This window comes from Cibotium barometz, chromosome 11 (genome assembly GCF_041138505.1).
Source record: "Cibotium barometz isolate CiBa-2024 chromosome 11, ASM4113850v1, whole genome shotgun sequence".
Lineage (NCBI taxonomy): Eukaryota > Viridiplantae > Streptophyta > Polypodiopsida > Cyatheales > Cibotiaceae > Cibotium > Cibotium barometz.
In genome coordinates, this window is record NC_141056.1 from 8,764,839 (window position 1) to 8,791,410 (window position 26,572).

A 26,572-nucleotide genomic window follows, 5' to 3' on the forward strand; every position below is an offset into this window, starting at 1 on the left:
GAGCCCTCTCTCTTCATTAAGAGAGGCTCTCTTGCTACACACTAGCCTCTACCACCGTTACAAGCTTCTCTAATGATGGCTACTCTCTTTCTCTCTCTCTTGAAGGCTGCCCATGAAGAATACCGATTGTTGGGGACTGTTTTGGAGGCTTCCATCGCGAAGAAATACTGAAGGCAAGGGTATTTAATCATTTATTATGATTCCTAGCCATTGTACTTGTTGTACCAGCCTCTGTACCAACCATTGTACTTGTTGTACCAACCTCTGTACCTATTGTATCAACCATTGTACTTGTTGTACCAATCCTTGTACTTGTTGTACTTGCTGTACCACCCATTGTATCGACTGTACCAACTTTTGTACTTGCTATACCATTCCCTATACCTACTGTACCGACTGAATGGAGAGTTATACTTGTTCTACCAGCTCTATTGCATGAAGACCTGTGGTTTTTGGGAAAGAATCAGTACCCACACGGAGGTATATGGATTATGTTGTTGGCTTGGCATTTCTACAGCCTATGTTCCGGCTTGGTTGCCTCGTGTTGGACTGTGTTATGGCATTTGTATATGGATAATCCGGCATCTCCCGTGGGGAGAGTAAGGCCCTCAAAGCTTGTACATGATATTATTCTCCTTGGGTAATAAAATACTCCAAGGGGAGAGTCGGCTCATTCCAACCTCTATGTGGTGTCACATGTGCAAGATCCATTTTCAGCATTTGTGGATGTTTTGTCCAGCTTTTAAATGTTTTAATATGCATTGATGGTATCAACAAGTGTGTCAAAGGCCCTAGTACCCCGGGCACCGCCCACCGCCTGCGAGTTTCATTGGTATCACAGCATAGGCTTTCTTGGAAGCGGAGGCTTCCTTCTATCAATAAGGAAGAGAAAAGATCTCAAGTGGGAACCACACTTACCATCATTGCTATTCAGCATGGCCAGCCACTTCATAGCTTATGAAGCAAGAGCATGAGCAGTAGACAGCTTGTTGATCTAAGAATTTATGAATTCTCAAAATTTTATCTTGGAAGTGTGGAGTTGGCTTTATGTGCACACGTTTAGCACTCTTTCCAAATGGATATTGTGGATTATATTATCAAACTTACAGGCAAGCTATATGGAGATATATCTCGGAATATCTTAAGGATATGGTGACGAGATATTTCTTTTGGCTTCATGACCAACCTGGCAAAGAAAAGCTAAGTATACTTTGAGTTTGCAAAGTTGGTGCTTTGGCTATTTACTATGAAGTGTTTTTGATGTTCACTAACCCTTGTATAGCCATGCAAGGAGAAATGGTGTTGTTTGCCTTGAGATGGTTTCAGGGAAACATTGTTTATGGCCTCCTTTATTGGGATGGATTATATCTATGGAGATTTCTTTCTTGGACGAGATTTATATAGATATTGAGCTTCACAAGCAATTTCTATGGACGAATCTGTCCCAGTTTATAGAGAAGAAATCTTTGGATATCTCATGGATATGATGCTTTTATGGATAAAGTCCACCTCTACTCCAAGGTGTGTGGTTAGCACGGAGTATGTGGTGAGAGTTATAGTATACAAGGATTATGGTATACAGGTCTATGGATTCCTGGTCTTCTTTTCTAGGGATCTGGATCCATCCTAAGGTTTATGGATTATTCTTTATGGCTCCCTTTATTTGGGATGCATTGGACTTATGGAACTCATGGTTCACATGCCTTGTGTAGTGTTCTCTTGTCCTACGTGCTCTTGAAGATTGTTTCTATCATGTGTGGGTGGAACAAGAAAGAGCAGATGGAAGGGAACATGGACACTTCAAAGGGTAATGACAAGCACAACATACCCTATGTTGTGTTCTCTTGTCCTACGTGCTCTCTTGAAGATTGTTTCTACCATGTGTGGGTGGAACAATAGAGAGCAGATGGAAGAGAACATGAGCACTTGAGAGAGTAGTGTGAGTTGGTGGCCAAAATGCCTATAAACTATGTGAAGCAAAAATGCTTACGAAACACCAAGCTATCTATGCCTGCGAGTGATTGTTTTATCTTGTTACTTGAGCCCACCTCTCATCCAAGGTGTGGTCAGAGTACCAACACGGAGTGCAAGTGGTAAAGTGGACATGACGCCTTGTTGGCACGGAACTTATGTCTATGCCAAGAGTCGTGTGGACTGATGCCTTGTTGGCAGGAGACTTATTTTGTCTCGCCCATTTACTTGGGACATGACGCCTCGTTGACACGGAACTTATGTCTATGCCAAGGGTCGTGTGGACTGATGCCTTGTTGGCAGGAGACTTATTTTGTCTCGCCCATTTACTTGGGACATGATTATGATATCTGGACTTATGGGACTGTTTTGTCTCGCCCGTTTATTTAGGACATGAATTTATTTATCTTTATGCCATATTAGAATCACTATCTCCCCATACAGAGGCCAAGAGGTTCATTGTTTATCTCACCATGCATGTGGACTCATGTTGGGATTGTGAGAGAGCAGTTCAATGAACACTCCACTATACACGTGGATTCGTATTGCGATTGTGGAGTGAGTGTTTCATTGTTTCCACACCATGCTTGTCAATCAGAGTTGGGATTGTATGGGAGAACATGGGAACTGTTGGGATTGGGAGAAAGGATTGCTAGAACTATGGAGAATCAGCTTTTCTGTCACCATGGTTTGTGCTCCTGAATGGCACCAGTTTGTGGGCATAGCACATGTTTCTGTGCGAGGCACTAGTTTCTTGTGCATGGCACTTATTTAAGTGTCTTAGCACCTGGTTGGTGATTTTCATTGCATATGATTATCTCATTGATATTGATGATTGAGACACAATTGGCTCTTGTGCCTGTGTCTAGCATATCTTCCATGGAATTCTCACCCATTTATTTTGGGACATGATTTTGATATTGGTATTATGGAGACTTATTTAGTCTCACCGATTTCTTTGGAACATGGATTCTTCAATTATATTAGATTTTTGAGACTGTCTCGTCTCGCCCACTTGATGGGACATGATTACAACTTAAATATATGGCTTGAAGCTTAAAGTTGCGGACAACTTTTAAGAAGTTGGGAAGGATGTCACCAGCCTGGACATTTCCCAGTATGAAAGGAATCTGGTGGACTCCAAGATGTCTAAATATTTGGAAAGTACAAGCTTTGGGAATGGGGGATTATCCTAGAATACAAGGGACCACACTCCTAAAATTTAGGAAAGTTGCTATTTTTGGCCCGACTCCGATGGAAATTCTATTCGCGTCATTACATCTGGAATTGAGCAGATACCAAGAGTTGGCAAAGTGCCTTTGACAGAAAGTCTACCAATTGGGATATTTTTAGAGATAAGGTTTATGGAAGGACCCATCTCTTAGATTGGGACATGTGGCAAGAAAGTGGACTAAAGTGAGACAAGTGGCCTGACACTTGTTAGAAAGTGGATCAAAGTGAGACAAGTGGCCTCACACTTGTCACTTCAGCTATTGTGTGGCTCTCCACTTGTCATTGTAGCCTTTTCTTGCCATTTTAGCTCATGGGAGGTCCAAATCTATAAATTGGAGCCCTCTCTCTTCATTAAGAGAGGCTCTCTTGCTACACACTAGCCTCTACCACCGTTAGAGGCTTCCCTAATGATGGCTACTCTCTTTCTCTCTCTCTCTCTCTTGAAGGCTGCCCATGAAGAATACCGACTGTTGGGGACTGTTTTGGAGGCTTCCATCGCGAAGAAATACTGAAGGCAAGGGTATTTAATCATTTATTATGATTCCTAGCCATTGTACTTGTTGTACCAACCTTTGTACTTGCTGTACCAACCATTGTACTGGCTATACCAATCCTTGTACTTACTGTACCACCCATTGTACTGATTGTACCAACTTCTGTACTTGCTATACCAACCACTATAACTGCTGTACTAGTCATTGTACATGATGCACCAGCATTTGTACTCATTGTACCTGCTATACCAACCACTGTACCGACTATACCAACCATTGTACCTGCTGTACCGACTGAATGGAGAGTTGTACTTGTTGTACCAGCTCTATTGCATGAAGACCTGTGGTTTTTGGAGAAGAATCAGTTCCCACACGAAGGTATATGGATTATGTTGTTGGCTCGGCATTTCAACAGCCTATGTTCCGGCTTGGTTGCCTCGTGTTGGGCTGTGTTATGGCATTTGTATATGGATAATCCGGTATCTCCAACGGGGAGAGTAAGGCCCTCAAAGCTTGTACATGATATTATTCTCTTGGGTAATAAAATACTCCAAGGAGAGGGTCGGCCCATTCCGACCTCTATGTGGTGTCACATGTGAAAGATCCATTTTCAGCATTTGTGGATGTTTTGTCCAGCTTTTAAATGTTTTAATATGCATTTATGGTATCAACAAGTGTGTCAAAGGCCCTAGTTCCCCGAGCACCCGCCGCGAGTTACACCAGGTTTGCTTCAACCTTTGCCTATTCCCTCGCAGCCATGGAAAAGCATTACTATGGATTTCATTATGGACTTACCTAGATCTCAACATGGGAATGATGTTATTTGGACCATAGTTGACAAATTTAGCAAGCAAGCTCACTTTTGCCTGTCAAGAAAACCATTGAAGTTGATCATATGGTACAGCTTTTCCTTGCTCACATATTCAAGCATCATGGTATGCCTAAGTCCATTGTTAGGGATAGAGATCCCACGACTACGAGCCTCTTTTGGAGGGCTCTATTTCACAACATGGGCACTAAGCTTGAGTTCTCATCTGTTTATCACCCCCAAACAGATGGTCAAAGTGAGGCTGCAAATTTTGTTGTGTTGGATTTGTTGAAATATTATGTGGCAGATCAAAAGAGTGCCTGGGAGAAGTATCTTCCACTTGTAGAGATTGCCTACAATAACACAATACATGCCTCCACGGGAAAGGCCCCGTTTGAGATTATTTATGGTAGAGTGGTCTTACTACCCATCCTTCGTACAAAGGATGACGTTTTTGTAGCCGATAAGTACGTACGTGACTTGGATCTAGCCTTTGCTCAGGTGCGGACAGCCATTGCAAGGTCACAAGACAAACACGAGGAATGCCGACAAGCATAAAAGGGATATGAAAGTCAAGGAAGGTGATTGGGTATTGTTGAAATTTGAGAAAGCTAGGCTTCGGAAGAGACCGGGATGAGAGGGATCATATCCCAAGCTTTCTACTCGATATTATGGACCCTTCAAAGTGATTAACAAGATCAATGAAGTGTCCTTCAAGCTTGCTTTACCCAGTCATTGGAAGATTCACAATGCTTTTCACGTGAGTCTTTTGCGGAAGTATGTGGGACCAGATCCGGAAGACCCTGTCACAGAAGATCTGCCAGAGATTGATGAACTTGACGAGATCCTCCAACCAAAGCAAATTGTATTTCACAAGGAGAGAAAGCTACCACATGGGAAGCTTTCCAGGAGATACCTCGTGAAATTTAAAAATTATTTACCCATCCATGCAAAGTGGGTAGATGAGGATTACTTCGTTGATTACTTGAGGCTTTTCAATTGAGGTCAACTGTTTAGAAGCCGCGGGGGATGTCACCATTTGGTCCATCTCCATTTCTGGAGCCACCTCTATGGGACTATCACTCCATAGAGCGGCCAGATTTGTACCATGTTCACATGTGGCCAGGCAAGTGCCCCATGTGAAAGGGTTAGTCAGCTTGTATCACATGGATGGGAAAAAGTTGTGCCACCCGTGTGTGACCAGTATTGTGCCATATGGACGGGAGCCTATTTGTTGCCACCCGTGTATGACCAGGATTTCGTCTTACCCATGGGACTATCACTCCATGGTAGGACTGATATTTGTACCGAGCTTTATCAATGGGATTATCACTCCATAGGAAGGCCCATGCCAAGATTTGTGTTTTGCCTATGGGACTGTCACTCCATAGAAAGACCAGGACTTTACATTTCTGTCACGCCACTTTTGTGCCCGACAAGAAATTCTTGTACAAGTTTCATGAAAGGGAGATTTCGTCCATTACATGTGCACATGCATTTATGTTTGCATACATAAACTTGTTTTCACATGGTTTGTTTTCGTATGTTTGCCTGCTTTGACGTGCTAGTACCCTGGACGAGGACGCCCCCAATGTACCGTGGTTGTGTTGTCTGCTGACGAGTTGATGTGGCATGTGAACAAGTGGTAAGTATTGCCTTTTTGGCCCTTTTTAAATGTCAAATCTATTAAGTAGTGTAAACCTTAATCTTTATAAGATTGAGTGTGAAAGAATGGCTGTAAAATAAAAAAACAGCAAATAGATCTTGCAAAGAAACACGTGTGCAATAAAACTGAAATAGAAGACTTGTTATGTGCTGAAGTAGAGCACGAGGGCTGCCCGTAGGTGCATACAACCAACAACAATGGCTGAATAATGAAGTGCTAATGATGCAAACCCAAGCCACCTATATATAGGTTGGACAAGAGCTGGTCGGCCAGCATAAAAACAGTGGGCTGGCCGACTATGCAAAAAATACTAAAATAATGTCTAAAAAATAGACAAAAATAGCAAAAAAATATCTAAAATAAGATGAATGCATGGCCTCATAAATCTGGCCAGATACAGCATGAAATATGCACATGAAATATGCACATATATGCCCAATCTGGAGATGATAATGCCAACACCTCCTCTTCAACGCCAGATGGGCAGACCAACTCCAGCACACTGAAGAAAGACCTCCAAAGAAGCTCGAGGGAGCGATTTGGTGAAGAGGTCAGCAAGATTGTCCTGACTGGAACAATACTCAAGTCCAAGAAGACCAAGCTCAATCCAATCCCGAACAAAATGATAGTGAACCTCAATGTGTTTGGAGCGGCCACGTATCACAGGATTCTGAGCTAAAGCAATGGCACTCTGAGAATCCGAGAAGATGACAACAGGGGAATCATCCGCACAACATAAATGCTCCAAAATTTGATGTATCCATAATGCCTCGGTTGCGGAGAGAAGATAGGATTTGTACTCAACCTCAGTAGAAGAAGCAGCAACTGTCCTCTGCTTCTGAGATTTCCAAGAGACCAATCCTGTACCAAGCATGAAAAAAATATCCCGTAGTAGATCTCCGAGTATCAATGCAACCAGCCCAATCAACATCCGTAAAGCCCACCAAAGAAGAACCACCAGAATAAGTGATGCCATACTCTGATGTGCCACGAAGATACCGAAGCACTCTCAAAGCTGCCTGCCAATGAGATCTCCAAGCTGCTGAAGAGAACTGGCTGAGTACGCTCATAGCATAAGAGAGATCCGGTCGGGTGTTGACAAGATAAAGCAAGGAGCCAACTAATTTCCGGTACTCTGTGGAATCCACCAAAGGTGTATCATCCTCCTTAGACAATTTCGCATTGGGGTCCATAGGACGAGAGAGGAGAGCAATCTGTCAAACCATAAGTTGCAAGCAACTTCTTCACATACTTCTCCTGGGAAATGAAGATGCAATCATTTCTCTGCCAAACCTCCAGACCAAGAAAATAATGAAGTAAGTGTTTTTTGAGGATATTGATCCATTTCCGCCCGATATCGGTGAATTTTCTTTGCTCCCATCAGGCACTTCATCACCCCCTGTGCCTCCGGTGACTTCAGCAGCGATTCAGCCCGCTGTTGCTACTGTTTCAGCCCCTGTTTCTGCTGTTTCCAGCCCCATACAGAGTGCTGGACTGTCTTCTGGAACTTCTCAGCCAGTCTGGACAGCCTCTACATCATCTCCCACACGCTCGGACGTCCCTTCTTCATCCTCGGCTGCCCCGGGTGCGTCCATTACAGCTGCGGATACTTCCTCTTCCACTCTTGTGAGGAAGGCTGGTCCACCCCGTTGGGTTGAGCAATTACTTCGAGATTCTGGCCTTTCTGACAGTCAATTGCATGACCAGGTCTCTACTTCTTCATCCGGTCTGAGGAGATCTTCTCGGGTTCCCACTCCCATAGTGAATTATGCTCTTATGAGTACTTTGCAGACGATTGATGAGCCCGAATCTCCATAGGAGGCCCTTGCCCAACCACAGTGGCGACAAGCAATGGAAGCCGATATGTCCTCTATTGAGAGGAATCATACATGGGATTTAGTACCACGGCCTTTACATCGACGAGTCATCGGTGTCAAATGGATCTTCAAAGTCAAGTTTCATGCACATGGTACTTTGGATAAGTACAAGGCCCGTCTTGTTGCTCGTGGATATGCTCAAAAGGCCGGCGAGGACTTTGATGAGACATTTGCTCCTACAGCCAGGTTTACTTCCATTCGTATTGTTTTGGCTCTAGCTGCTCGTTTCAGATGGCCTATGTTCTAGATGGATGTTAAATCTGCCTTTCTGAACGGTGATTTAGAGGAGGAAGTTTATGTGGAGCAGCCTCCTAGTTTTGTGATTCAAGGACATGAGGACCATGTTTACTTGTTGAAGAAAGCTCTTTATGGTCTCAAACAAGCACCTTGTGCTTGGTATCAAAAGATTGATGCTTTCTTGTTATCTCTTGGTTTTGAGAGGTCATATGCAGATCCAAACCTCTATGTGCTTCTTTTTGATGGGGATATATGCATCATTGTGCTTTATGTTGATGACCTTATTCTTGCAGGCTCACAGATTGAGTTGGTCACTCAAGTTCAGTCTCAACTTTCCCTCACGTTTGAGATGACGGAAATCAAATCCAAAGAGGGTCTCATCAAAGCGAGCATCACGAGATATGATGATGTCCTCCAACGCAGGATCCCAAAAGCGGTATCCTTTCGATTTCAAATTATATCCCATAAAGATCATCCTCTTCGACTTCGGGGAAAGTGTAGTCCTCTTTTGACCTGGCACATGTACAAACGCAACACAACCGAAAACTCGTAAGTGTGAGACGGAGGGCTTATGTCCAGAAAACGCCTCCTCTGGTGTCTTCCCATCGACCGCCTTTGTGAGAGAGCGATTGATGAGATAAACTGAGGTAGCCACAGCTTCACCCCAGAAAGAGGGAGGAAGACTCGCATGATGCAAGAGGGATCGAGCCATCTCCTTCACTCTTCGGTTCTTCCGCTCCACTACTCCATTTTGCTGAGGAATATAAGGAACAGTCGTCTGCCGCTGAATGCCTTTAGCAGTAAGAAACTCATCAAAAGGTTCAAACTCACCACCATTGTCAATTCGTAAGAATGAAACTTTGCTTTGAGATTGGTTCTCAACCATTGGAAGCCAAGACCTGAAATTGGCAAATGCATCAGATTTGCGTGCCAAGAAACACACCCATACCTTCCGTGTGAAGTCATCCACCAAGAGCATATAATAACGGGCCCCACCAAGGGACTCAACCTCCATAGGGCCAGCCAAGTCTGCATGGATCAACTCCAGTCTCCGAGTAGCTCTATGTGTAACCTCTTCTGGAAAGGACTCCCTGTGATGTTTCCCCATCATGCAAGAGGAACAAATGTGTGGGAGAGCTCTCAACTCTGGAAGTACACTTACAAGTTGCTTGGAATGAAGCTTTTGCAGAGCGGCAATAGGCACATGACCAAAACGTAAATGCCACAAAGAAGTATCTGCAATAGAAACTAAGGCATGGGAGGGAGAGAAGAGCTGATGAAGATGAGATTCCGAGGAAGAAATCTGAGAAGAGAAGTTGGTGATCTTGTAGAGGCCTTCATCATGAACACCATTAGCCACAACCGTAAGAGTCCTCCGATCAATCACCTCAATCACCTCATCATCGAAATAAATGCCAAGTCCCTTCCGAGCAGCCATGTTCACTGAAAACAAATTCTTCGAAATACGTGACACATGTAAAACATCATGTAAAGAAGCAGAGGAGTCAAAAGAAATGTTACCAACTCCATGGACAGGTAAGGAGGAGTCATCTCCAATGCGTACAGAAGAAGAAAGTGGCTTGTAATCCTCCATAATGTGAGAATGTTTGGTCATATGTGCCGAAGCGCCGCTATCACCAATCCACTCAATTTCTTCATGTGTGGCACTCACCTCTGCATCAGAAGTGATCTCTGTGACCACAAGGAAGGAATCCTGTGAAGAAACGGGAGAGTCTGTAACTACCATGTATGCCACTTTGGCATTGCCCTCCTCTGGAACCTTATCCTTGTCTTTGTCCTTGGAATCTTTGTCAACATCTTTGGAGGTGTCCTTGGCTTTGTACTTGGCTTTGGCGGCTTTGGAATCATTACGCTTTGCAAAACACCAAGCCTCCGTATGGCCAGGCCTGCACAATAGGCAAACTCTTCTCCTTTGGAACCTCTGGATTCCTTAGAATCCTTGCTTTTGCCCTTCTCACTTTTGTTGTTGCTGCCTCCTTTGAACTTGCCCTTACTTTGGGCAACAAAAGCAGAATCTGTCTTCCCTTTGCCTCTCAATAAACATTTGTCATGTAAGTAAGTCACAACTTCCTCAAAAGAGGGTAGAGGCTCACGGAAGTAGATGTGATCTTTGAAAGTGTCAAAGGATGATGGCAGCTTACCAAGCAGTTTATGGATCGGGTTGTTGATCGAGCTCCCATACTCCTCAAGTTGCCTGATCCTTGTGAATTCCCCAATCTTATCAATGATATTATCTGAGTCACTGATGGTAATCTTCTCAAGATCCGCCTCCAACTTAGCAATCTTCACGAAAGATACTTTCCCAAACCTCCTCTGAATCTCATTCCACATCTGACTGGCATCACTCCGGGAAGATATGAATTGTGCCTAGATAGATGGTGTCATACAATGGATGATGATGAGACGGGTCCATGCATCCAGAACTCCACGAAACGCGGGATCCACCAAGTGAGGAGTGGTGACAGAGGGCCACACACCTGCTCCTTCAAGAAGCAATTGCGTATAAAACGACCAAGTATGGTAGTTGATAGCAGTCAGCTTCATGGAATCACTCACTTGAGGGGGTGAATAGGATGGCACATGGAAAGGGGTTGGGATGAGGGTTTGTGGGAGGGGAGAAACAAGATAAGTGGTGGTGGTGGGGAATATGGAAGGAAAAGAAGCAAGAATCTGGGAATAAGGTAGAGAAACAAGAAGCTGGGAAGACAATCCCTGTGAATTTGGGGCTTGGGATCGAGGAGAAGAAAAAAGAATCCCCAAGTGAGAAGAATGACTACGACTAGAAGCCATATCTCCGATAACGCAGCAAAATCCTCCTCTTCAACAAAGAAGATCAAAAAATCAGCAAACTCCTCCTCGAAAGCTGAGTGCAGCCAAGAGAAAGGAAGGAGAAGAAGGGATGGGAGGGTGGGAAACCAAAAGGAGAGGTAAGAAATGACTCCCCTGGGTTAAAACCCTGTTGTAGCACCAAAATACAGGGCTGAGATCTGAAAGCGCAGATCTCACGTTGAAAACCCAGCACCTTTGTGGAAAACGCAGCACCTCTGTGGAAAACGCAGGTCCACAACAAAAAACGCAGGTCCACAGCAGCAAACGCAGCTCCACAGCAAAAAACGCAGCTCCTTTGTAGATGTAGATGCGGTGGATCTTTGCCTACAGCAGTAGATGTAGAAAACGCAGGTCCCTTTGCAACACTGGGCTCTGATACCATGAAAGAATGGCTGTAAAGCAGAAAAACAGCAAATAGATCTTGCAAAGAAACACGTGTGCAATAAAACTGAAGTAGAAGACTTGTTATGTGCTGAAGTAGAGCACGAGGACTGCCCGTAGGTGCATACAACCAATAGCAATGGCTGAATAATGAAGTGCTAATGATGCAAACCCAAGCCACCTATATATAGGTTGGACAAGAGCTGGTCGGCCAGCATAAAAACAGTGGGCTGGCCGACTATGCAAAAAATACTAAAATAATGTCTGAAAAATAGACAAAAATAGCAGAAAAATATCTAAAATAAGATGAATGCATGGCCTCATAAATCTAGCCACATACAACATGAAATATGCACATATATGCCCAATCTGGAGATGATAATGCCAACAGGGTGTTCACACATTTAAAATATTGGCTCGATACCTTTTAGTGTGGGTACCCAAGAGTTAACCTTTGATTAAGACCTAATCATATTGAAGATTAAGGATTACATGGAAAGAAATCATCTCCACACGTGGATGGTATGTAGGAGGTGGTTGATGAAAAGTAAGCGCCTCCTCCAACCCGCCTCGCTACTACTACAACAATATCCGCCGCCTCACACCCGATTGGCTGCATCGATACCCGCTTAAAGTTCAGTACCCGCCTGCTGCCTTGTACCCACCTGCAACTCAATACCCACCTGCTGCAGTTCTGTACCCGCCTGCAGTTAGTACCCGCCTGCTATAGTTTTGTACCCGCCTGTGTGCTCCAGTTCTGTACCTGCCAGTTGCATCTGCTCCCACCTTTGTACTTGCTGGCTGCCACATCTGTACCTGCTAGTGGCCACGCATGTACTTGCTATTTGCACCAATTAGTAGTATATTAAAAGGAGACGGTCTTCTCTCCTGAGATCTGAATTTAAATCTTTATCAAGTACTTGTTTCTGTATATCAAATTTAAATAATATTAAAATTAAATGTTGTTTTTACAAGTCTTTTGTAGGCAAATATCACCCCCAGTTGCCTTCACCATGGAAGGCCACCGGGATGGTGATCTTTTCCATGAGTACCCTGACCGCGCTCACTTTTAGAGGAGCTAATGAAAGTCATTGGGGTATGAGGAAAAACTAGGAGCAAAGCTTACTTGGGAGCACCAGGTTTCACTCCCTCCGCGGTGTTTCACCCTGCCAGGCGTTAGTACGAGCATGCCTGCTGATGCACGGTCCCGAAAAACTAGTGAGGGACGGGTGTTCACCCGGTGAAGATGGGAGACTGCTTGTGATTTGGTCTACTCCGACAATTGATTCTTCATCGACAAAATCTTACTATTTTTCAGTTGTATTCACTCCATGTTATAGAGAAATCTGACCTTGGGACCCGTGAACACTTGTAAATATAAATACTCCAAAAAATACAAACTGTATTGAGGAGGGGACCAGCCCTTTCCGGCCCCAATGATGATATCAAGTGTTCTTTGTCAGTTCCAGTTTTAATGTTGCAAGTAATGTCCATTGTTTGTATTAGTTAAGTGATCTAAAAATGTGTATTTTATCTTCCGCACTCACTTGGCGGTAGCATTGGTCTAGTTTACATACAAACCAAACCTCAGGTGTCAACTTTTCGCTGGGATACCTTCATCAATGTACCTAAAGACCATATTTCTCCCTCCCCAGTATTTGACCATCCTCGCAAATGAGTTCTATGGACTCAAACACAATGGCTCATCCGTGCTTCAGTTTTTCGATAAGGTTATCACTTTAGCACAGTAGCTAGGGTTATCTAAGGAGGCCAAGATGGATCAATTTATTCGTGGATTGAATCCTAACATTCGGTTCACATTTCGCAACTTTGAACCTAGCACATATAACAGGGCTTTGACTCACTCAAAATGAAGAAATGAGAATGAACGGAGGCAAGCCAAAACAACCGCAATCTAGTACCAAAACCCAACCAAGGAAGGGTACTCCGTCTTCTAAAGATGCTAAGACAAACGACAATTCTAACGCAGGTATCAACGTTCCCGAAATGTGGGACGGGCAGAGGACGCGGTGAGGGGACGCCTCCAACGGTCAGAAACGGCCAAAAACGAGCAAAAATCCAACTATAAAAGAAGGCACACTTTAGGACTTTTCTCCACACTCAAGTTTGAAGCTTCAAGCCTCATTGCTCAAGCCTCAAGCTTCCAAAGTTCCAAGTTCCATTGTCCAAGCCTCAAGGCCCAAGTGGCAAGTTAGCCCTCTCTCTCTCTCTCTATACTATCTACATTGTGCCAACTTCCAAGCCATCTCTCTCTCTCTCTCTCTCTCTCTCTCTCTCTCTCCAAGTTCCATGATCCATCCCTCTTGAGACTTGCAAGCCTCAAGAGTCAAGCGACAACTTGCAACTCTCTATTGCACCCTTCTTCCCTCTCTCACACTATCATCATTCATGGCATCTCAAGGTGAAGGCGCCGCCGCCACATCTTCCGTTGCGGGCTCTTCACGAAGGAGGCCGGCGGTGCACACATGGTCATGGTGGGATGAGGTCCACTACACTAGTCGTGGAGTGGGCGGTGGTTCAAGGGCATGGAATTGCAAGCTTTGTTCCTACAAGAGAAGTGGCGGCGCCAACAAAGTGCGAGCTCACTTTATGCACGAGGCCGGTCATCAAGTGCAATTTTGCGCACGCATTACTCCTGAGAAGCGAGCGGAGCTTCTTGAGAAGCTCAAGGTTTATGAGGCGGCCGAGGCGGCAAAGAGAGGGCGACATGTTGCCGTTGATCCTCATGGTGTGGTGAGAGCACGAGAGCAACTGACGCGAATGGAGGTGGAGAGGAACCCAAATCTTGCTTCAAGCTCTCAACCATTCAAGTCCACTCCATCCACATCGGGTGCCTCCATTCCCATCCGCCGTCAATCCACTCTTAACGAGAATTGGAACCCAAAATTGAAGGATGAGGTGGATAGGTCGGTGGCTAGGTTCTTCTACCACGACCACATTACGTTTCAAGCGGCACGGTGAGAGTCGAGACTCAATTCTCTTCACTCTTTTTTTTTTTAATGTCTCATGCTTCAAAGCATTTGTCATATTGCCAAAAAAAAAGCTAACATGCTACATGGTTTTCCTTACTTGAAATAGGTCTCCTTACTTGAAATAGGTCTCCTTACTTCCGTGAGATGGCCACAAAGATCGGGGAATATGGCCCCTCTTATGTGCCACCTTCATCGGAAAAGATTCGCACCACTTTGCTTGATAGGGAGAAGTTGACCGTTGAGCACGCGGCGGCGGATACAAAGGCAACGTGGGAGACTAACGGAGTCTCTCTCATTGTAGACGGATGGAGTGACATGCGCAAGCGCTCCATCCATGGAGTGGTGGCCTACTCAAGGGACAAAGTGTACTTCATCGAGTCACATGATGCGAGTGGCACTGGGAAGGCCGTGGATGTGCTTGCCGCGGAATGGGCGTCCACGATCGAGGTCATTGGACCGTAGCTTGTGGTCGGCATGGTGGCGGATAGAGAGGCGTCAAATAGAGCAACCGAGACCATTATTGAGTCAATGTATCCATCCATCACAGTTTCTTTTTGCATGGCCCATTGTCTCAACAACCTCCTCAAAGACATAGGTGCCTTGCCATGGATTGCACCCACCATTGAGGAGGCTAACCAGCTTGTATCCTTTGTCCTCAACCACCAAAGGCTGCGACATGAGTTCTCTAAAAGGAGCACTCTTTCCCTCCTCAAGTATTCTGAGACAAGGTTTGCATACAACTTCCTCATGCTAGGCCGCTTGTCTACATGTGGCGAGCCCTAAGAGGGCTTTTCCTTAGTGATGAATTTTCTGCCATGCCACAGTCAAAATCGGCAACAAGGAGAACGTGCCGAGATCGCGCCGACGATGCCGCTTGGTGGGAGAAGGTGAAGACACTCGACGCCTTGGTCAAGCCTATTGTTCACCTTCTACGAGTCATTGACGGCCGTGAACCATGTATCGGCAAGGTCTATGAGGCCATGGATCGCATGATCGAGTCACTCCAACAACTTGTGCCAGACAGGGCCGAGTTTGAGGAGATCCACTCATTATGTGAGTCCAGGTGGAACTCCTACTACTCCCCTCTTCATGCGGCTGCCTTTGTGGTTGATCCAGAGTTCCACGGCAGAAAGCAAGAGGCCGACAAGGAAGTAAGCAGGGGATGGCGGATCATTTTGGAGCGCTTAGAGCCCGACCCTACCATCAGGCGGAAGATCAGAGACCAGCTATCTCAGTACAGCACGCGGCAGGGATCTTTTGGATGTTTGCACAACTTGACCGCCTCAAGATTGGGTCTCCTGTTTGGTGGGAGGATTACGGATCAAATGGGCCGGAGTTGCAGCGCTTGGCTATTCGCATCCTTAGCCAGGCTGTGAGCTCTAGTTGCTTGGAGCAACTTTGGAGCGTTTACAGTCACATTGCCTCTAAGAAGAGGAACCGCCTTGAAGTGCAAAGGGCAAGTGATTTGGTTTTTGTGAGCGCTAACTTGCGCATGCTATGTGCGACAGCAACAGGGAAGGCGGATCCCTTCACCAAATGGGAGATGGCACAGCAGGATCCTGCAATTCAGGAGCATCTTGAGGAGGTACAGGAGGAGCTACAGCCTGAGGGGGAGGAGGAAGCTTCAAATGGCATCGACGACTTCGACTTCCAAGCTTCCCGCGAGGCTAGCACTTCAGGAGCTTGAGGCTTGACTCTTGAGCCTTGAGCCATCTCACCTTTTTTGTGCCCACTGCCAATGGCCATGATCTATTGTGATCTATCATCTATGATCTATCTAGTATCTCTATTTTGTACCCACTCTTTTTTGTAACCCTCACTGCCCATGAGGCATGTACTTATCTCTTTGTATTTATCAGACTATCAATCACATAATCAGTGTACCATCGATGTTTTATTAGCGCATTTTGCTCAAAATGACTCTTGTTTTTTTGTCTATTCGGTGTAAAATTTTGTTCAAAGTGTGTCTCTATATGTATGTCACGCATACAACTCCTAAATTGCTTTTAAAAAAGAGGTTTTTTTTTTGCCGTTCCCGACCCCGTCCCCGGGACGGCACTTCCCCGTCCCCATGTGACTCTGGTAACAACCCCATAGATCTCATAAACACACAACACACATGATTAGTACAAACCCCCTGAGAGTAGTGCAGGCTGGCTCACCTCCCAACCATATGTTCTATGCTTCCAACCTCCCTAGAGCCAGGGAGGACCAAGGTTAAGGCTTAACTCCCACATATCCATGCCTGACAGCTTGGTAATCCTACCCAACTACATCTGCCTCATAGAGGCTCCAGGCAAGCCAATCTACACTCTGCCACAACTATGCCTAGAGTCTTGGTCAAGACGTAGAACAGAAGTAAGGCTACATTTATAATAACCCATGTTTCACTTATATAGTGTCCATTGTTGTAAATGAATTTACCTAATCCCAAGGCTTCCTAACCTTACTAGATTAGGTCACTAATACTAAGGATTATTATTAGGTACGTAACAATTCTTAGAGTATATGGATTGATTCAACTAACTGATGACAAAACAAATGTATACTCCGAGTACTGTCATGAAGCAAAATACAAACAAGAGGCACCGCAAACTTTGTAGCACAAAGTCAACTAGTGACAACTAGCAAGCATTGCACATAGTTTGGCTTGAGGACTGAACTGTGCAATGGATTAGTGTTTCAGTTGTCCATGGTGGGACTCGTTACAGTTCATATTGTTCCTGTCCATCCAATTCCAATCTTTGCATCACGATGAAATTGGATTGATAAGCAAGTTACCTCATAGGGATTCTCTCATTCCAATAGCAATGATCCACTATAGGGGTTCCATACTAGCTTAGGTAAGGGCCATGAAACTTATGTGGATTCTGTGGGATATACAAATTCTAGGTGAGGCTTACAGTGGATTGTCTCTACTTGGATTCATGAGGACATGAATCCAATACAAGGGGGAGATAATGTTACATCGGTTAGGCCTAGGACTAGTGTTAACCAATGGTTAGGATAACCCAAGATTAAGGAGACATGTTAACCCAAGGTTAGGGTTAGGGCTTAGCCAGGCGTAGTGGCCGATAAGACCTGCCCAAGGCCCAAGGGCTAGCAAGGATGAGGTCTAGATTCACGTAGAGTCGATGAAAAGCTAACTAGAGACTAATCGTAACTAAGGGCTTTATAATAAAAGCAGTGGACCACTAATAGTCTGGTTATAAAAAATATAAGTAAGTTTGGAGTCACTTATGATTATTACGAGGTATCCTCACAGAGAGGGAGTGCAAGACCTCAAGGCCAAAGTAGCAAACATGCAATCTCATGGTACGGGATACGAAGACGCATTGTTGGGGCTTTGGCTAACTCACGGCAATCTAACCTCAAGCTCAAGGGTGGTTCAAGAAGGGAGCCTATGGCTGGGAGAAGAGTCGCTAGCCACAATCTATCACAGTCATCATTCGATGCGGGTTATTCTAGTCCAAATAGGGTTTCCAAGTATGTGGTCCTAACAGGGGGCAACCCATTCTGGTCCCTTTGTGGTGTCAAGTTCTCAAGTTGTGCCTAAGGTTTAAGTGGATGATTTATGTGACTTACTTGCATTAATAGTCGTGTGAAAACCCCGCCGAGCTACGCAAGGGCTATGCCTAGTCTATTTTGATGAGGATCAGTTCACAGACGAGTCTCGCTGTTGTTGAGAGCTTATTTGTAGGCCATGCAACTAAGGACAGCTGCGATGCAAGTGAGAGAATTGACACCTACAAGTATTCACTGAAAATCTCCCAAGCATCAAGGTGGTGCACACAAGCTTGTGGGTGAATAAGCGTAGGTGCCACATGGCAAAATCGACCAGCATTATAAAGATCGTGGGCAGTCCTCTGATCAGGCCAACAGCACTACAGATACGCGTGTGGGAAAATCATCAATCTCATCTGCATTTTCAATGTTGAAGCCTTGCAAAGTGACTCTCTGGTCCATAGGCTGGCCAAGGGGAAACTTCAGTGGAGCATTGGGCTGCCAATCATGGACAACATTCTCAATCATCTATTGTACATGGAATTCAGTCGTAACACCTTTTTCTTGTACAAAATTCAATTAGTAGTTTAGGGCTATTGTATGTGCTGTCACTGCTGTGTGTGAATTCTGCTGCTCTCTACTCTCAAACCCTAGCACACGGGCATAAGAGTTCTACGTCACAACCACCTCAGCCTCTGCATGTAATATTTGTGAGCAAATTCAGGGAATGCAGCATTGGATAGATAAGATGCCACTCTCTTAACCTGAAACATGAGAAATATGTAGTAAAGAGGAATGCCTACCCTACTTAAGAAATGTTCAATGGCCAAAAGCGTTCACAACGTCTTGTATACATTGAAAAACCCGAGAAGGCATAAGGCCATTAAGACAATACTAAGGCTTCCCAAGAGCCTTTTTCCCATATTTCTGAAAAGAAAAATAAGTTCCCTTCCAAAGAAGAATTGTGTGTTCAATGTTCATGGCATTCAACTTAGGAAATGCACATGAATTTAGTCTCTCAGAAAAGATTAAAGACCACATGCATAGGTTAAAGCTGCTCCAATGTTCTTTCAGAGAAGAGAAGCTAGTATTACTCACCTGCAAAAAATAACCTTGCCACAGCCAAGCTCACTGCATTATAGCTTCGCCATTCATAAATCCATATGATAATCTGTAAGAAAAACATTCACCATTGACTACGATGGAATAAAACAATACTTCTTCGCAAAGACAACGCTTTTCAAGTTCATGCTCACCTGTATAGCATAGATCACACAATTCATGACAAGGAATCCAGGACGGAGCTTACCAGTTGGCAAGCTTCTTGCCTGTTACAAAACATTAGATCACTCTAAAAACTCCATACAGTACCACCAACAAAAGGAAAGGGTTACAAAACAAGTGGAAGCAAGTGAAAAGAGCTCAAACCTGGTGATAGATTTCTGCCCAGAAGAGAACAAGAAGAGAATACGTTGAGAAGAAGAGAAGTCCAGGTAAGTCCAAAAGAATTACGCTAAAAATCTGCATAGTTATGCCACATGAATTAAAAAAATAATTTATACTTAACCTACAAGCAAAATGGCTTATATTAAATTTCTGCTGTATCGAAATCTCACCCTAATGTGAAACGAAAACACACTCCCATAGAAGCCAAAAACCAGTGCTCGAGCTGCATAAGCAACTCACCATATTATCTTCTTCACAAGTGGGAAGAAACAAGAAAGAAGGCCATGAAAAGATGGACATCTCACCAGCATTCACTACAAAATTCATCAAATGAAACACCTTCTGCGTAGTCCAGCCATATTCTGGTACACGCATTTCGATGCGTATGAGTTGGATCTGCATATATGCATTGCTCGATTTTAAAATAAGTAAGCTAGCTCCTTAGTTAGCAAACAAGAAACCTTGTGAGCATCAAGGAGCCTCACCATACTTGAACCAATGTCATGTTAAATCATCAAAAGTAATCATGCACACGATTGCCAGGTATTTCATGAAACATGTTCAAAAACATTTCAAAAACGTTTTGTACCTTTGGGTGGTGTGAAAGCGTCCCAAAAAGTCTCATAGCGTATAAAGCATGCAAAAAATTGCCTATCTTTGTGATTTTTAATCATGAATATCTAACATTTTGCGTTGTGAAACCAAGTTTTACCAATTTTGTTATTTTCATTGAAAATTTGAAGAGAGTTACAAATAAAGAGTCAAGAGTCCAATTTCACTACAAAGCGCCTCTCGTATGGGTTTTAACTTTTCATGAAAAGGATGGCACTTGCTAAGGACGACGCATGCGCAAAAGGAGAAGACATGTACATTTTCTTTGTTCTCTTGTACAAGGCAGGTTGCTATTTGATGGCAGCAGAAAAAACGTGTACAAAACGATTTTAAACATTGCATACTTTTCAAGAGGTATGAAATGTGTTTCATTGCACCTATGATCATGCAAGAAAAGACATACAAGACACATCCAACAGTTGGATCTTGATATTCGGATTGCATGCTATTACAAACAAGAAAGCTCCCTCCTTCATCAAAGGAAAACAAATCTTGTGGGCATTGAGTCAAAATTCATGCCAAAAACTCAAGTCTCTTTGGCTACAGTTGAACATTACAAAGTCTGGAGTTCATAAACTTAAAGGGAGTAATTGCAGAATGTGTACAGAAAAAATACACAGTAGAAAAATAAGAATCAAGGAAAGCTATGAAATAGAATGAAAGTAGCAAGTTCAACTAGATTATATTTTAGCCAATTCCTAAGATTAGCAGTAATGTTGCATCTATATACACACGTCTCTCTCAAAGTGGAAGGAAGACATAGGTATTTTCCAATCAGTACTCTCGACCCCGTCTCTCAATCTCTTAGTTTTTATGATTGAGCTGTTCAACTCTCAATGTCATGTACTTGGCTACAATTTTCTCACCACGCTGAATGAAAGGTTCTCAACTATGCAAAAAGAACAATTCTTGTATCTTCACTTAGGTAGAAGATGTTCGCTACCAAACTTAATATGCCATTATACATCTTAATCTATGTATGAAAGCGCACCTAAGAGTTTTCCAAAGAACCCCACTAATGTTGAAGAGCTTCACTCACTCTTGAACCCACATCAAGGTTATCATTCTTCACATTGTATATAAGAGGAAACCTAAGCTCGGTGCATGAACATCTTGGATATGAGATTCGGACCACTTGACGCTGCATTAGGTGATCATTACACCCTAGGGACCCTCATTTCTTTGGGAGCCTTTACTTCTAAAGCGTCATTAGAGTGCCTATCCTGTCTTGATATTGTGTTACATGTAAAGATGGGCCCTTGGTTCTGTCACGAGATTATGCTTAGACCACAGCCCTCCATTCTGGAACCTGCATTGTGCTGCCAGCAATGTGCATTAAGCTACCTGCTGTTGAAGACCATCACTCAGCTTTAACCAAAGAACATCCTTTGTATCTGAGCTTAGGCTGATACCCCTTCACTCCCTAAATGCATCAGGGGGGATTAAGTCTACGACAACTAGCAAAAGGAGGTGTAGCGCCCCAACTGACTTGTTACATGGACACAGCGCTGATCCCACCATGCAAGTTGTCCAAGACTTTACTGCCCATTAAGACCCATTGCCCATCTTCTGCCCATGGCCTCCATGTTACTTGATCTTCGCCTTCGCAAAGGCAAGGCCTGGCAGCATGACTTGATGACATGGTCCCCCCCCCCCCCCACCTTGCTAGTGCAGCCCAGTCACCGAAACATCCAAGTCACAGTGGGCCCTTTGAACCATCCAAGTCATGGTGCACCCTCCGAACAACACTCTCGTACCCTCCAAGATAGTTTGCTTGGAAGATCGTTTAATTCACAAAGCAACGACATCATGAAGTCACGCTAAAAAAAGCCACCCTAATCCCTTGGCTTTACAATTAATGCTATGTGAAGCGAAACCCTAAAAAATTGCAATGGAACACCCTGAAATTCGATGATTATGGCACACTTACCAATGCGACAGCACCAACCAGAGAATAAGCCGCGCACAAGGTGTAAAAGACACCTTCTTGCCAAGGGCTGGAGCCATTAACGTTGTCCCACCAGCTCCGGAGAGCATTTGCCATGGCTCCGCCATGGTCCATAATAACATAAGCAAGATCCATGGCTCCAGAAAAGAGGAATTGAAGACCATCAACACTTAATGGCTTGAATGATCTGCATCAAAAGGCAATGCTCCAACCTCTCCGCTAACCAGCCAGAAACTGATTGCAGAGGATGAACTGCGATCCTGGCTATGGAGAAGCCAGCGATACTCTGTGCAGGGAACTAGTGCATGTTTCCACCGCCAGAAGAAACATGGGAGCGCGGCCTTAACTGCGTAGTTATTGGCGAGTGTACATACATTTAAGACGCTGGACGCGCTCTTACACGCTCCCCGACGTGTGAAGAGTCACATGCTAAGAGACAACTCATCCTTGCTAAGACTACACCGAGAAGCATCTTTGCCCCCAAATGTTCTATCGTTTGTAGTTTCTTCAGAGTCTTGGCTTATGAAACGTGGGGAAACTCAGCTCTTTCTTGTCAACCCAAGGTGGAGATTTATTTTGAAATTTCTATTTTTGTTGAATTCATATAAATAAATTTTATTTTATTTTATTTTTTTACTAACAAGCGCAAGAATTAATTAAGAGAGACAAAATTACAATAACTGGCTGGGATACAGCACTGGGTTCAACTGATCACAGTCATAACAGTCAAAAGACCTCAGATCATAACCCAAACCCTCAATAATCATAGCTTAATGCTTCAATTCTGGTTTGAAGCATAGCCTCAAAGCGGTTGGACTCATCAATCTTTATATAAATATATAATATATAAATAAATTTGGTGTAGATTCAATTTGATTAGCATTTATTGTAAGTGTATCTGGTTATTGTTTATTTAAAAATATCATTTATTGTTTTTTCTTCTTGGCTTGAAAGTAGAAAGTACAACTTGTTGTCACCCACACACACACGTGCCATCACTCGCACAATGGGAGATTCGAACCCACGACCTAGGGACTCTCGAACCCCAAGTATTTGAAAATTATGGATTTGGTGTAGATACGTTTTGATTAGCATTTATGGTCTGTGCAAGACATTGTGTGAGGAATGGGAGGGAATTATTTAGTCAAAGCTCTCGGGTTAATCATCAAGTGATCCAAAGGTGGATGTTTGTTTTTGCTTTGAAATTATTTTATTTTAGTGTAGAGATGATTAAATTGGCATTTATTGTTTGTGTAAGTATTGTTAATGTTTTTAAAAAAGTCAATCATCAAGAGATACAAAGGTGGATGTTCTTTTTTTAAAATTATGGATTTGGTGTATATATGTATGTTTTGAATAGCATTTGCACTACAAGGCACCCTTTTGCAACAACCATGTACTTGCAACTTATTGTAGTTGTAATGCATGAGTACTTTTGGATGCTTATGCCTTCTTGTCAAAGCAATGTCCACCTCTTAGCAATGGCCGGTGATGATCCACCACGGCAAAGATCTTTCATCCTTCAAAGATTATGATTTTCATCACAAGAGCTCTAATGCGAGTGCCATCCGTTGTAAAATGAGGATGATCCCTTAGATTGAGTTTTTCTACATATGAGAGTATAAACAAACAATGACATGCCTCTATGAGACTTGATAAGGACCGTTCAATGCCTCTTTCATGGCTCAATCAAAGCTAACATGGCCCATGCATGTTATATAGCAACCTTGAGTGCATGATAGCTTTTATTTAAGGCTAGGTAAAATTTTGTATTTCCTTCTCTAGGGAAACTGAAGCATCCCACCAAGCAATCGTTGATAGTCCAATAACAGGGGCTACACGTGATGTGAATGGCGCTCTTCACCTTTATCTTTTTTGTTCTTCCATTCCTCCTACCTCCCCTTCTATGAGCCCTCCTACCTCCCCTTCTATAAGTCTCTCCATATATTGTAAATTTAAAGCTAAATGAGACGCCACATATAATCATTGTATTTGTGCAAAGATAACTATCACAAATAATAAGTTTTCCTTAACATTTTTTACATAAATTAATATCTCAGTTGCCCATATCTTAGCCAAAAAGCTAAAGAAACCTAAGGATAATCAAATGTATAACTTGTACATGAAGAAATATCTTCCATGGTTGCACAACTCTTGATCTAAATGATCAAAGCAACCTATGAAAGTTTGCATTGCACATATTCAATAAATAAAGAGAAGGATCTTAATGTATTGGCCATATATATTTGACATTGATAGGCTTTAATGGCCAATTTGTTGTTGTTTCCTATTAAAATTTTGTAAGGACACAATAATTACAAAAAGAAAAGTCCATTTAGACTAGATCTCTCACCACAAAGTCAATAGGGTTAAGAAATCAAAATCATCAAATATGTCTACTCATTGTGTAGCTTTAGAAAAGAATAAGCATAAACCTTCGTGAGAATAGAAGTTGCCAATCAGTATTTACATAGTTGAATCATGGTCACCCAAAGCAAGGCGTCATTGAAGCATGTATTGAATTTTGAAATGCCATTCATATTCAATGTTTATGTTGCATTATGCCTCAACTTAACTTGTGAGTAAACTCATCCCCTTTATTTGCAAATAGCATCTTAATCTTCCATATCCCTTCTTAGCACCTTCTCATATATTTTCAAACTTTTGTGTGTTACATTATAGGAAATTTGTGGAGCTCTAGTCCAAGACATATTAATAGTTAAAATATGGATTTACGTTCTCATATAAAGCACAACTACTTTGTTCACAACAAAGCACAATCAGTCAAGTTCATGTTCAAGCTTGATTCGAGCAAAAGGAGAAAGTTCCAAAAGTTCATCAACACTCATGAGTCCTTAACATGCATTTCATACACACATGAGAATTCAATGTGCATTTCGATGTTTTATTCTTTCAATCATCATGTGTCTCGACTAACTTGTTACATGCACCTTGTGAGATCTTCGTAGTACTTCTCACACATGAAATTAAACTTTTTAAAAAATTTTAAAAGGGAGATTTAAAGTACAAGTGCACTTCGAAACACACACACACACACACCACCATAGATACATCATTTACAACATGCTGCAACACAACATTGCTAGTGGAGTTCGAACTTACAATTTCGTTCTAGGAAACTAAATCCCCTTACCAACTAGGCTAGCACTTGTTGGCTAAACTTTTTGAATAGAAGCCTCGTTATTTTGACAATGTTCTAGTGGTGCTACTCCTGCCAATTTTTACATGAGTCTTACATCATTTCATTGGTTATCACATACTCATTAAAGATTGGATGTTCAAGTTTACATCTCCTTCAAGTTTATTTGATGGAGTCTTGTCATTCTATATACGATGTACTTTGCTCATGATCTTTCCTTCTATAATTCCTTAATTGTGAAGTCGATAAAAAGATCTCTTGAATATTATTTTAGATGCAAAGGATAACGAAGCCACGCATAACCACTATGTGCACCTGATTTTGAATACAAAAATTAATGAGTATGCTTAACTTTTTCTTCAGTGTACTCTTTTTTAAGCTAATAGATAAATAAACTTAAATTGTGTTTAGATATCATTTTCAGTCATCATGAGATTTTCCACCACACGTGAGAGGAGCCCATGAGAAGGAATGGTGCCAACTATTGCCTTGTTAAGAGACCTAAAAACATGTAGAGTAAAACTGAAGTGGTATTTAAATGAAGAAAAAAATCACTCTTAAATTAAAGCAAAAGAATGTAACTATGCTTTTTTTCCTAATTAAGATACCTACAAAACAAGGTGAGTCAAAATATATGAAATCCATAAATGAGAAGCCACAGATAAGATCAAATTGGTTTCATAAAAGAAATTATCATGGGTCATCATGTTAATGACTCAATCAATATTATTAAAATGCATGCATGTCTAAAGGACTCAAGTGCATTATCATAATTAGCTGTTTCACAAGATATTCAATGATTTTACTTATAGAAAGTCATCAGTTTATGGTGTTCCACCTTCCACTACTTTCGGAGGAATTATCCATGCTTACATTGATGCCAAGAATATTATTTTACATTCTCCAAAATTTCAACAAGTTATGGCCAATTGAAAAAAGAAAAAAGTCTCCCACCTCATCACTTAAAATTGAAAATATAAAAAATATTTAAGCAATAGTAATTTTTTCCCTTTCCATGACAACTATCAATCTATGAAATCAAGATTTCTATGCACCATAAAAGAAGCAAAGTTTCACTAAAACCATAAGAAAGTGCACAGTCTTACCATACTATGAAGCCATAGTAGACATAACCAAGGAGAAGCTATTCCCCCTTAAAACATAACCTAAGAATTAGGGTTATGTAAAAGAGAAAGAATCCCAAAGTGAGAGCACAATAGATATTAATCTAAGGTAGACAAAATTTGGTCTTTTTTAATCTTTTCACTTAGTATGTGGCTTCTCCTATCAATAGATAGTAGCTAGTAGCCACTAGAACCGCCTCCTGCTGCTTCTTGGTTAATCATATTGAAGAAAGCCACTAGAACCGCCTCCTGCTAGTAGCCACTAGAA

General features: G+C 42.7%; 1 protein-coding gene across 1 annotated transcript in view; it reads right to left on the minus strand.

The window, feature by feature from the left end:
- TOM1 (tobamovirus multiplication 1) overlaps window positions 1-22,437 on the minus strand; it is a 45,226-nt gene extending 22,789 nt beyond the window's left edge. Inside the window, exons 1-6 of the mRNA XM_086804727.1 lie at window positions 22,003-22,437; window positions 19,766-19,856; window positions 19,631-19,683; window positions 19,443-19,535; window positions 19,271-19,342; window positions 19,113-19,185 (exon numbers count right to left, since the gene is read on the minus strand). Of these exons, the coding sequence (XP_086660853.1) occupies window positions 19,113-19,185; window positions 19,271-19,342; window positions 19,443-19,535; window positions 19,631-19,683; window positions 19,766-19,856; window positions 22,003-22,155 (535 nt within the window). The 5' untranslated portion in view covers window positions 22,156-22,437. The remainder of the gene's footprint in view (window positions 1-19,112; window positions 19,186-19,270; window positions 19,343-19,442; window positions 19,536-19,630; window positions 19,684-19,765; window positions 19,857-22,002) is intronic.
- Window positions 22,438-26,572: the final 4,135 nt, after the last annotated feature.